The following is a 12,684-nucleotide window of genomic DNA, read 5'->3' as shown; positions in this document are numbered from 1 at the left end:
CCTCATCAGAAAGGCAAGCAGCGGTGAAAGAATCTAACACAATTGCCCCCTTTAATTAAAACATTAAATCTAAGTGATAGGCCTACACCAGCAGCACAAAGTATTTGCATGAAACTGGGAAGGTGGAAGCATCATTTATTTGCATATAAAGTTGATACACCCGCTCGGGACTTAATGTTTGCATGTGACTGAACTTCACAGCAAAATACAAGAAATATTATTATAAAAGGTACTGGAGAATGTGGAGAATAGCGAGCAGCCTACTGGTTAACCACTGGGTCAGAGGTCAGCAGTAAGACGATAAGACTTTCCTACTACAGACCCATTGCTGTTGCAAGCAACATATAGATATATTTGTTCATAAACATTTTAATAATCAGTACAAGAATCAAAACAGTTTTACTCCATGGCATGTCATAGCTGTACAAACATATTTGGCAGTAAAAGCGATGACCCAGTGTGTTAACAGCGCTACAGTGCAATTGTGTTCGTTTCTCAGTGCTCTTTAAAGCTTAAGACAGTTTCATGACACACGGCAGCAGAGCAGCAGGTCCTGCAAACCGTCGCCTTCTTTCCCATGCACAGATATTCACGCGTTTAATGCTTGGATGAAAATGAAACACGTAATAAAAAAAAAACAGGTAAACTTTTACCATAAATACACAGTCAGTCAAATACTATACCATAACCTGCTTAACGTTTATTAAATTATGATTATACATGACTACCCATTCTTTCAAAAAAAAAAACATGAAAACACAAACAAGACATCATCACTGCAGAAAGTATTTCCACAGCTTTCCACCCAGCAGGTGGCGCTCAAAACAACGGGCAGCGAGCTTATTACGATTCGTGCAAAGTGTGTATTCAGTGGGGGCAAATTTTCTCATTATTACTTACTTATTCATGCTTTTGTGATATGTTCAACCTTTGTTATATGGAAAATAATGGTAATTGCAACAACCAAATGGATGCCCTCTGGGGGAAGTGTGGAATGTAATCTTATCGGCTCATATTTTCTGCCCAATCTGGTTTTGTCACAAAACAGAACGAACTGTTCTCAAATAAACTCAAGTTGAATGGCATCAGAAAGCCGGGCGGCGTGACATCTCCACTCCAGACATGACCTGGTTGATTATCGGCATGTGATTAGGCCTGATATTAGGTTTTCCCAGTGCATCCTAAAACAATATGCAGCAGATTACCACACAGCGACACACACAATTCATGTGACTGGATTTCTGCATCTAGTCAAAAATATGAAAACTTCAATATCCATTCTGCATGTTTTGAGCGTCCTTTACTGGGCCAACATCAGTAACACTTATTATATTAAACTGATATTAAACATGGCAGACTACTATGGGCTGATATTTGTGCCACTAGAAACTGAATTTGATTGTCAATATTTGAGTCTAAATTGCAGTTTTAAATTTGAATTGTTCAAATGAGCAGTCGCACCAAAAAACTGAATGTTTGTTTGAATCTGAATACAGCATTTATTCTACCTCAAAATGTAAAATTTCAGTTAATTGAGATGAAAGTAGTATAGATTTACAAAATAAGTCATTTCCAAGTTTACGACAATTCTGTAGAACAACCATAAACATGGAAATGAGTTCTCTTGTGAAGCTGTGCTTCATTATGTTTTGTCACAGACCCGGATTGTACGTCTCAATGAACCAAAATTGAATTGTAAGAAATTGTGTTACGTGTTTCAGGTTGGGTAAATGCAGTTTCAAGTTAATAAAACAACTGACACTGAACAATTCCAACTCAAATTGTGCCATACAGATTCAAATAAACTCGATTCAAATTCAGTTTTTAGTGGCTAAAATATTAGCCCTCACACTACGTGCTACCCTGTTTATTCGGCTCTAAGAGCATCTACATGCGCCTAATGTGCCCATTTCTGCTTAAGAGTTGGCATTTTCTATGAATGTTGAGGTGAAAGTGCACCGTGAGCTGTGCAGTTGTGTGATGCAAAATCTTCCTCTACTCGGAGATGAAGAGCAGATGAGCTACAAAAACCATTAAAAAGAATAAATTCCATATTGCCTGGCTTAAGATGCAACATCAAACCAACGTCGCCGCTTGGCAGAGAACTCCGTGACTCAGGCTGTATTTACATTACAGTAAAAGGCACACCCGGAACAGCTTTGACCTCAAAATACCTCAGATAAGGCAACACCTGGGGACTACTGGTCACCGTAACACTGTTTCCCATGGACGCCGCTGCCCTGCAGCGGCTCTACACCAGACTGACCACCTCCGTGTACTCGTCGTCCTGGTCTGCCAGGCTGTCAGGGACCAGCAGGCTCTGGAAGACGTTGGTGGGAATGACCGGCCTGAAAGACCAGTTCCGAGACGAGGCGAAGGGGAAGACGGAGGAGTGGCGCACGGCGGGCTGCAGGTGCGCCGGCACGCCGCGGTGGTTGGTCTCCTGCCGATGGCCCTTCCACTCCAGCTGCTGCTTCAGCTCCTGCACCTGGGCCAGCAGCTCCGACAGCCGACTGATCACCGCCATGGCTCCGCCCCCAAAGACCTGCACCTCGGGCAGCCAGCGCAGGTAGCGCTGCACCCACAAGCGTATGGCCGGCCCACTCAGACACGGCAGCAGCAGGCCGTGGTAGTCCAGCGGCTTCCTCAGCCAGGCCTCGTAGAACTCGCGCGTGGACGGCTGGGGGGAGTCGGGCGACAGCATCCAGCGGCTGATGCGCCGCAAGCGCAGCATCTTCTTCAGGCTGTCAGTCTCCTCTTTGAAGAAGCTCTTTTTTGAAGGCGTCTTGAAAGCTGAAGCCGGTAGCGAGAGCTGCCTCTGGTGCTGTGTGTGCGGTAAAGACATTTAAAAAGACAAACTGAAGATGAAGGGGAATAAGTGTGGGGGTCAGGTTCACATTTACATTTATGGCATTTGGCATTTATGTCCTTATCCAGAGCGACTTAAAACATGCTTTCATTTTACCATCGATGAAGAGATCAATTCCGGTTCACTAGGACCCCCAACTATGAATACAATCTTTTTATTCACTCTGTTGTAGATTCTGTACACAAGTTTGACAATAAGAAAGTTACAAGTTCATCTAAATATTCTCTAAAGAGGAAGGTCTTGAGCTGTCGTTTGAAGGTGCTCAGTGACTGAGCTGTTCTGACCTCGAGGGGAAGTTCATTCCACCACCGAGGGTCCAAGACGGAGAAGAGTCTAGATGAATGTCTTCCTTTTACCTTCAGAGATGGTAACCAGGCGAGCAGTACTGGAGGCTCGGAGTAAACGAGGTGCAGTGTGAGGTGTAATAAGGGCTGTGAGGTAGGATGGTGCTACTCCATGTTTGGCTTTGTAGGCCAGCATCAGTATTTTGAATCTGATGCATGCAGCTACTGGGAACCAGTGGAGGGAACGTAGCAGAGGGGTGGTGTGGGAGAATTTGGGAACCATCAGATTCAAGTGAGAGCTACAGGATCCTTAAGTTTTTTAAACTGCATTAGAAGAATAATCATTACAGTTCATCTTCTGGGTTTAAAAAATAATTTGTTTGCCTATGAATCAGAAGACCACAAAGTCCCAGATTCAAATCCCACTTACTCCCATTGTGTCCCTGAGCAAGACCATTAACCCTGAGTGTCTCCAGTGGGACTGTCCCTATAACTACTGGTTGTAAGGCAATCATAATTCATGATAAATGCTCTAAAGGTAGTTCGTCCACCCCATGATGGAGATTATTATAAATTTGTAAAATCTTTGAAAATGATTCAATTGATTGAAGCTGGCACCGTATTTCACATAAAGTGTGTTATTGCACCTTGGGCCGGTGAGATTTCTTCACGACTTTCACTGGCTTCTCAGCGTAGAGAGGGTTAATGAAGAAATCCTGGGCCTTTCTGTCGAACTGCACCGACCAGTCCCAGACGGCGGGGCAGCTCAATGCTCCTCTTTGTGTTTGTGGAGAGTCAGCCTGCCAAGACAATCAAGTGTGGGCAGTCAGGGGGTGGAGCAACACACCATGTGAACATGCGCTGGTCAGCATTAAGCTGCATAGGAGTGCCACAGGCTCATGCTCATGGGCATGGATGTACATGATTCATCCAAATAAAATTAAAGTGTTGAAATTCCCAAATAAAAAAAGGTTAATACTTGTATTATTTCAACTAGATTTCAAACATAGAACAAACTAGAACTAAATACTCTAATTGGTCTAAAATAGCAGACAGGCTTGTAGAATTCCTGGTTAGAACTGAACGGCGACATTGTGATGCGTTGATGGAGCCCTGGAAGCCCATGTCCGCACATAAATAATCCCTGCTTCTTAAGGCACAGATGGCAAATTTCACAGCCAAAAGTGAGTCCAGCCGTGGAACACTAAGAAGAACATTCAATGCATGTGAGGGGTGGGTTAGGGGCAGTCCGCACGATGCTTAGGGGCAGTCCGCCCCAGTTTAGTTTTGGTCTGACTGCACACAAGAAATTCAGGTCAGCAAGATGATTATCATGACTGAACCTTCCTGTCCAGAACCAGATTTACCAGGTCACTCAGGTAGGCAGTTTTCTGGTAAGGAGCATACCCTTATGCTGCTGACTCTCTGACAGGCCGAGCTGAACAGGAAGGTGCTGAAGACGGGAACGTGGACGCTGTCGGACAGGACAGTGAGGTACGTCTCAGAGAACTGGAAGCCAGGCCCATGCTGCTGCAGAAGCTGCCACACACACTCCAGAAACAGCAGGAACACTGGAGACTGGCACTGCTGTATATCACACGCACATACCAATGTTTAAATAAGATTTGCCATCTTTAATTCCACATTAAAAATGTGTTCGCATGAGCAGCCAAAGTGGTGCTGGAATGCATGAATAAAATATGAACTTACAGAAAATGAATATAAAAACACAAATTCAGCAAACCTCCTTGTCTTTATGGTGGAGGTGATTACAGCGATCCTGGAAATTGTGTCCCCCGGCGACCCACTCTTTCTGCACCAGGCTCTGAAACCCTGGCAGTGTGCGGAAGTACGGATCCAGCATGAGCTGGACCAGGCTGGAGATGACGCAGCACAGGTCAGTGCCATCCTCCTCTGAAACACACACACACACGTATGTATGTATGTATGTGTGTATGTGTGTATGTATGTATATATATGAGAGAGAGAGAGAGAGAGAGAGAGAGAGAGAGAAAATAGGTGTATATTACTATTATATCCTGTCCGTGAATACTCACTAAATTGTTTAGTATCCTACATCTAATGTTAATCTTATGATACACAGGAAGTTCATCTCAGCATGTGACCGACAAGGTCATGTGAAATTTGAAACTGAGCTGCAGATACAGAACGATAACTCAAACGCCGCATCAAGAGTAGACTTTCGGGTATTTTTTTTTTTTTTTTTAGATCATGCAGTGAATGACCTCATCACAGCAAAGCAGGCAGCGCCGAATACCCACCCATTATAAGAACATTTGTGTTTTCTGCCTCCAGACACTCAACCACTTCCACGGCTTTCTGGAGATACTGCCTGGAAATAAACACACGACTGAGCCACCCAGATATTTACGGGATCTGGAAGATTAAGTCATAATTAAGCTGCCGTATTTCTACTATATTGTTGTTCTTTGTACTGCTGTGGGACCGAAAATCAAATTCCTTGCATGCGTTCACTCACATTCTTAGCCAATAAACGTGACTCTGATTCTGATAAACAGACCTGATTATGTCCAGCCAGCCAGAATTCTCCAGTGATGAGAACCATTTCACATCAGACATCCAGAAATCTGTGGTGTTATCTGCAAAAAATGTGAAAAACTAAGAATAATAATGTATTTCTGTTATAATGACAATGTCATGAAGACACTGTACATAAGAGCTTCTGCATCACATATTGCTGAAACCATTAATGCTGCTCATGACTAATTAAATTGCAGTGTTCTGCAATTTGTTCTGCCCTCAAGATGCTGGCTGCAGCAAACTATGGACAACAGAGCAGTGACCAGACGCACCTTCATTTTGACATCTTGACAAAGGCAAGACAAATATGAATAAACTGTGGTAAATGTTATATATCCCGATTCTAAGCCACACTTTATAAGCTCGTAGATCAACAGCGCATTTTAAAATTCTGGGAAGTGAAGAGAACTCCAGTTCCCAGGTCAGGAACTTCGAGGGAATGCATCTAAGGTAACATTTCTTCACGCACCGCTGTGATTCTCAGTGGAATCTGGGCAGGTCCTCCCTGTTCCAGACAGTCCAGACACCAGGATATTTAAAGAATGCACGACTCTGTTTCTCATTTTGTCTAAGTGAAGATACCTTTTAGATTCAACATCCTATTCAAATTGTTTATTTAAAAAAAAAATTATAATAATAATTACGGTCTCCAGCCTGACCAGTCGCAGAGCTGTATTCAGATTCAGCATTCAGACCAACTCACCGATGAGGAAGAACTGCTTGAACTTGGTGTAGGCCAGCTGGATCTCCTGTATGCTGGGCAGCGTCTCTGACAGGTCCTCGGTTTTGACAGAGTAGAGGTGGTTCTGGGCCACATCATTCAGCATTCTGCACGCAGCACCAAAAACACTCAACAAAAGAATCTGGATTCTGTTTTTCTGGATGAATGCAGTCCAAGTCTGCTGCTTTGGGACTTCCTGCAGTGAGGCAACCCAGACCTACAGCAAACCCATGCTAATGAATGTAAACAGTACTGGGTATAGAATTCTGCCTTTGTTCGTGAAATCCAAGCCGAGGCAGGACACGAGTCCGGGCGGGTGCCATAGACAGCATCCAGCAGGAAGCCAAACAGGAAAACAAAGCTGTTAAGATACGAAGCTTCACCCACACAGAGTCACGAAAACAAAGGCAGCAGCTCGAACAGGCCTTAAACCCATTCAAACACCTACAGAGTACTTAAAACACTCGCTTCACACACAAACACACTGCCCGTTCACACTTTAAGCAGCATCTCCAGCGTCATCTACCTCTCCATGTAGGCCTGAGCGACAGTGTCCTCCTGCAGCATTGGCACGGATGATGCTTTAAAAAGGGCACAACCGGTGTGATGGGACCAGCACCATATCTGGGGGGGGGGGGGGGGGGGGGGGGCATCAGAGTAGTTAATAAACACACATGATGCACACACGGTTTCAAAAGGTGCAGTATTGAAGAGTCACCTCAAAATCCAAGATGGCTGCACCAACAGACAGCAGCCACCTTGGATTTAAAGCTTCTTGTGACATCTCAAGAGCCAATGAAAGTGAAGTGATTGTCATTGTGATACACAGCACAGCAAATGGTGACACAACAAAATGTCTCCTCTGCTTTTAACCATCATCCTTAGTGAACAGTGGGCAGCCATGACAGGCGCCCAATGATTGGATTGTCAGTTTCTAAACTGCTTTGGATGTGTGCCTGACAAAATGAATGTAATGTTCTAGATTTGTCCATTCTGGGCTACCATGGAAACCAGAAAAGATCTGATCCTTGTAGATATATGAGGGGGTCAGTCCAACCTTACCATACACTATAATTTTTTACAGGTGATTATAGTTTGATGAAAACAGACTAATGAATTACAATCTGATCTCTCTACATGCCACCATACATGCACCTTTCATGGAGAAAGTCCTAATGTTATCAGCAGCAGGTTGTGGGTGATATAATGAGAATAACCAAAAAAAACAAAAAAACAAAAAAAACGTACAGGCAAACCCAGTCCCTGAAATTTAGCATAGTCTTCTTCGGAAACAGCTTTAGGAACTATAAAAACCTGCGGCAACCTAAAAACAAAAAGGTGGAGACTCATCAGTTCAAGGCTTCAAAAATATATGTGTTTTTAACATGCTGTTCTGTGCCAACTTGCCTCTGAGAAAGTTCAAAGTTCTCGTTTCCTGTCACTATTTTACACCACCCTCTGGTCCTTTTCATTTCCTGATTCCAGTCTTCTGCAGAGTCAAACGTTGTCGTTGCCCATCTCTCTGTGGACAAAAAAAAAACAAAAAAAAAAAACTCTTCTGTAATGGTAACACTTGAGCAAATTGAGAATGGGCAAATGCATGCACCACTGGCCCCCGCTCTGCAGGAAAAGGGCCCTATTTTACTGCCATTAAAGGCTGAGCAAATCAAGAGCAGCGGCTGTGTGCACCAACATCAAATCACATTGTCATGGTTCCCCAAAATAAACTAAATAAACTAGATAGAGTGCATTTCCTGTATAAAAAAAAAATTTGATATATATATATCTATATTCTTCTGGCATGCGTTTGGTGAAGTTTGACTTCATTTTACCGTATTAGCATGCTAATGCCATCAGCAACCACTGGGTCACCCAACAGTCCATTTTCTGCCTTAATGCTTTCGAAAACATCATAATCATGAGTCCCAAGCACATGAATTGTCAAAATAAAGTCAAATTTACAGAATTTTTCCAAGTTAACAAATTGTGACATAGCATGGCACAGCATCTATTGACAGCAGTAAATGCGAACATGGTAAATTTTAAAATACCAATGCATTTGTATGCAAAATGACATGCTATAAACTTAAACCGTAATACACAAACAGAATTGCTCCAATAAAAACATCACTGCTGTCCAGTGAGGGAGGAACTCGACCCAGTTCACATTCATTTATATGTGGTTTTGTTTGTTGAAGCCCAAATGAACACGACTGTTCCGGATTAGTGAAAAAATGATAAACCGGAGGCACCGGGAGTTCGAGGACTGCACAGCCAGTCAAAAGGACTGATTCATTCTTGGCGGAGGGAATGTGGCAAATCTGCCACCGATGCCCTGGCGCCAAGGAATGCAAGTGAGAGGCGCCCAGCTCAACAGCTGGGCCAGACCGACCCAACCCACCCTATGAACCACAGTTCAGTTATGATCTGGGCTTTGCCACAACGTCAGGCTCAACTCATGGCGCTAACATGCGCACGCACTGGAACTTTTAAATGAATCCACAATGAATCTATAAAGAGCAGGATCAAAGAAAAATATCTGGTTTGCTTTCCAATCATTTTTCCACAGGCACGTTCCAACAACATGAAGCCTGGAGTTCTATAACATTCCTTCCACTTCCAGCAATAACACTGAGCACTTTACCTGGATTTGGGATATTGCTATAGGAAAAGGCGAAAACACATTTAAGTGACTTGGGCTCCAGGCAATGGTGGACGATTCCCTGGAAGATCTGGAGAGAAGACCATGGGTTCAGAAGAAGGATCCAGGAAAATGTTCCCATAAAAAGCAAGCTTGCTATCTTACCTTCCTGGCATCTTCCTCTTTAGTGAAGGTTAGGCAGAACTGGAAAACCCGGAGGTCTTTACAGTGAATTATCATCTTGTTGGGAGATTTGTTCTTCACCAGACCGCTGGTGATCAGCTTCTTCTTGTCATCGTAGCCTGGAACATACACACCCAGCAGCTCTGTGTAACAAACAACAGACAGACACACACACAAGCATGCCTCACAGTGATCTCTACCTCCATAGATACTGTCCACACACATCAGAGGAATATCATGCTCCCCATACAGCCGGTTCTTGAAGTGCTGAGCCTGAAGACATAAATGCCTCAATTATGGTGATGACAACATGATGACATCAAACACACTTGACAATTAATTATAAACATAAATGATTCAGCATTTTATAACAAGTAGTATTGTTCTTCCTGTGTTTTAGTAATGCTGCCCAGATCTAAAGTGAAAGTGAAGTGATTGTCATTGTTAAACACTGCAGCGCAGCACACGGTGACACAACAAAATGTGTCCTCTGCTTTTAACCATCGCCATTGGTGCGCAGTGGGCAGCCATGACAGGCGCCCGGGGAGCAGTGTGTGGGGACGGTGCTTTGCTCAGTGGCGGCAACCTTCTGATTACGGGGCCGCTTCCTTAACCGCTGGGCCACCAGTGCCCCAAATCTGATGACCCTGGTGTGGGTTTAAAGGTGTCATCTTCATGATCAGGTGACCAAAATGCACCAAACAACACAATTCTGCTTTGCTGTAAACAGCAGAAAGAGCACCTTGTATGTGGCCTTCAACATGTCCAAGTGAAATTATTTAATCCAGGTGCCAGTGAAACTGTGACAGCCACAGAAGAAAAGGAAGTTGCAGAAATGGCTGTGAAACGGGAAACTCTACACAGACACTTCTTCATTTGGGTGGAGACGGCGGTTCACACACTAAAGATGGGTAAACACACACAAGGCCCAGAAAGGCTCACCGCATCCTCCTCTTCATCGCTCACGAAGGCCACACGGAAGTTGGTGCAGAGCAGCGTTCCGAACACGCCACGCTGAGATTGGTCATCCTGGGTGAACTTCAGAATGGGATTTGCACTGCAGAACACCACCTCACCTGGAAAAGAGAGCAGTGGGTAGATCCCTCATCTGTACGAAGCTGCGTCTGCCGCAGAACCACATCAGTACAACCAAGACCACATCTGCTAAGAACCACATCAGTAGGATAAGAGCGGATTACCTGGCAGCAACTCAGGGTGCTTGTTTTTTTTGGGAGGTTCCTTCTCTGACTTTATTTCCTGACAAAAGAATAGTGAAGAGCAGAAGCAAAGGGGGTCAAAAAAAAAAAAAAAAAAAAAGGCTGGTCATCCTCAATGTCCACATTTACATTGGTAGATTCTGACTGAAGGCATCAAAACTATGAATGAACACATGTGGAGTTATATACTTAACAATGGATTGGGTTCAGGTCCGGTGACTGTGGAGGCCAGGTCTCCACTTTTTGTACATAACTCCACATGTGTTCATTCATAGTTTTGATGACTACAGTGAGAATCTACCAACGTAAATGGTCATGAAAATAAAGAAAACACATTGAATGAGAAGGTGTGTGCAAACTTTTGTCCTGTTCTGTATTTAAAGGGGTATTGTGATTGACTAAAATGACTATTGGATTTTTAATAACAATTTAAATGAATTGATTCAATTCCTGAAGATGCATTTACGATATACAAGGTTATGATGATGCAGTCACATGCTTTCCATTCACTTTCCTGGACTTTGTTCTCTGCAGAGAAGAAAAACTAATCCATAAAAGCCCACTGTCATTAACGCAGCAATTTGTAAATCTTATTTCACACAAAGGAATCAAATTCTGAAAAAACAAAGTACTAAAAAAAAAAAAAAGATCATTCTTAAAAAGCTTTACAGACTGGACCACCACGAAGTCAGAAAGAAAAACGTCGCACTAAACCAGCACAGGGGGATTCCTGCTGGAACTCGCGTTTTGAGAAGTTCTGCGCTCTTCCGGGACTCGATTTTTCACGTTCGGTTCAAGAATAAAAAATCCAAACAAACGCGCGTCTCTGTAGCTCCGCCCACGCCGCGCAGATTTAATAAAAACAAGTGTGCGCGTTTCCGAGGAAGGGAGGTGGCGGTTTACCTCGGGGGTCACGTAAGACACGAAGGACGCCTTGCTGGCTTTCCCTCCACCGGTCCCAAGACTCAACATCTCGGCGGCTCCGCGGCGGCGGCCTCCTCCGGCTCCGCTCCGGCCAGGTGGGGATCCGGCCGAGCCCCACTGTAGCCTGCTGCTGACAGCTGACCGCGCCCGGACTGCGCCATTGGCTGCGGGCGTGGTCGGCGGGAAATCCGGCGAGCTCTGCTGCGCCATTGGACGAGGCGGCTGTCGGTCAGATTGGTAACAGCCATACAGAAGCGACTTCCGTAGAGTGGGCGGACCCGGAAAAAAAACACAATCGAGAGGAGCGTCTGGTAAATAACGCAGGAGTGTTTATACCTATTACACACAAACACGAGATGGAGGTCAGTGTTGAACACATACAGTACAGGCCAAAAGTCTGTACACACCTTCTCATTCAATGTATTTTCTTTATGTTCAGGACCATTTATATTGGTAGATTCTCAGCGAAGGCATCAAAACTTTGAATGAACACATGTGGAGTTATGTACTTAACAAAAAGTGGAGACCTGGTCTCCACAGTCACCGGACCTGAACCCAGTCGAGATGGTTTGGGGTGAGCTGGACTGCAGAGTGAAGGCAAAGGGGCCAACAAGTGCTAAACACTTCTGGGAACTCCTTGGAAAAGCATTTCAGGTGACGACCTCTTGAAGCTCATCGAGAGAATGCCAAGAGTGTGCAAAGCAGTAATCAGGGCAAAAAACTAGAATATATAACATGTTTTCAGTTATTTCACCTTTTTTGTTAAGTACATAACTCCACATGTGTTCATTCATAGTTTTGATGCCTTCAGTGAGAATCTACCAACGTAAATGGTCATGAAAATAAAGAAAACACATTGAATGAGAAGGCGTGTCCAAACTTTTGGCCTGAACTGTATTACAGAAAGCACACATCGTGCTGGTCAAAATTCCATTGCTTTTTTATTACTGCAAAAAACTGAGTATTTTATACTATATTATACTTTTATAACCGAGAGTATAAGAATGTGAATTAGGTAAGGACCGCATGCTTAATAAAAACATTATAAAGCAGCAATTTAAAGTACTGGGGTGTGAGGTCGGGACCAGAGGGAGCTCAGAGTCTCCCACATCCTGGACTACCAAGCCCAAACTTCCTCTTCAGACCGAGCCGCATCCTGTGTTGAGTCACACAGCCACCGAATATTCAGGATTTTTAAACGTTTTTCAAGCCCAACACAAAAAATGCACAATTGCTACATCCTGATCTTGACTGATATAATTGTATATTTTTCAACATTGTTC

The 12,684-nt window shown here is 43.9% G+C and overlaps 1 protein-coding gene across 1 annotated transcript; it reads right to left on the bottom strand.

Moving 5' to 3' along the window:
• Positions 1-119: 119 nt before the first annotated feature.
• Positions 120-11,571, bottom strand: mtmr12 (myotubularin related protein 12). The gene is made up of 16 exons (XM_028995758.1): positions 11,381-11,571; positions 10,460-10,517; positions 10,203-10,336; positions 9,461-9,533; positions 9,243-9,379; positions 9,081-9,168; positions 7,844-7,958; positions 7,685-7,760; positions 6,963-7,060; positions 6,419-6,543; positions 5,696-5,774; positions 5,436-5,506; positions 4,898-5,067; positions 4,561-4,740; positions 3,801-3,953; positions 120-2,824 (listed from the first exon to the last, which is right to left on the bottom strand). Exons 1-16 carry the CDS (start codon positions 11,447-11,449, stop codon positions 2,252-2,254), a joined length of 2,199 nt encoding a protein of 732 aa, XP_028851591.1. The 5' UTR covers positions 11,450-11,571; the 3' UTR covers positions 120-2,251.
• Positions 11,572-12,684: the final 1,113 nt, after the last annotated feature.

Source organism: Denticeps clupeoides, chromosome 11 (assembly GCF_900700375.1).
Source record: "Denticeps clupeoides chromosome 11, fDenClu1.1, whole genome shotgun sequence".
Taxonomy (NCBI): domain Eukaryota; kingdom Metazoa; phylum Chordata; class Actinopteri; order Clupeiformes; family Denticipitidae; genus Denticeps; species Denticeps clupeoides.
Note: the sequence above shows the minus strand (reverse complement) of the source record. Positions and strands in the feature narration are given on the sequence as shown.

Excerpts from the sequence above, each read along its gene's own strand:
- mtmr12 (XM_028995758.1), bottom strand. The coding sequence starts at position 11,449 with ATGTTGAGTCTTGGGACCGGTGGAGGGAAAGCCAGCAAGGCGTCCTTC. Across the intron at positions 7,761-7,843 it reads AACTTTGAACTTTCTCAGAG|GTTGCCGCAGGTTTTTATAG; the intron begins GCAAGTTGGCAC and ends TTTTGTTTTTAG. Across the intron at positions 5,775-6,418 it reads CAAGCAGTTCTTCCTCATCG|ATAACACCACAGATTTCTGG; the intron begins GTGAGTTGGTCT and ends CATTTTTTGCAG.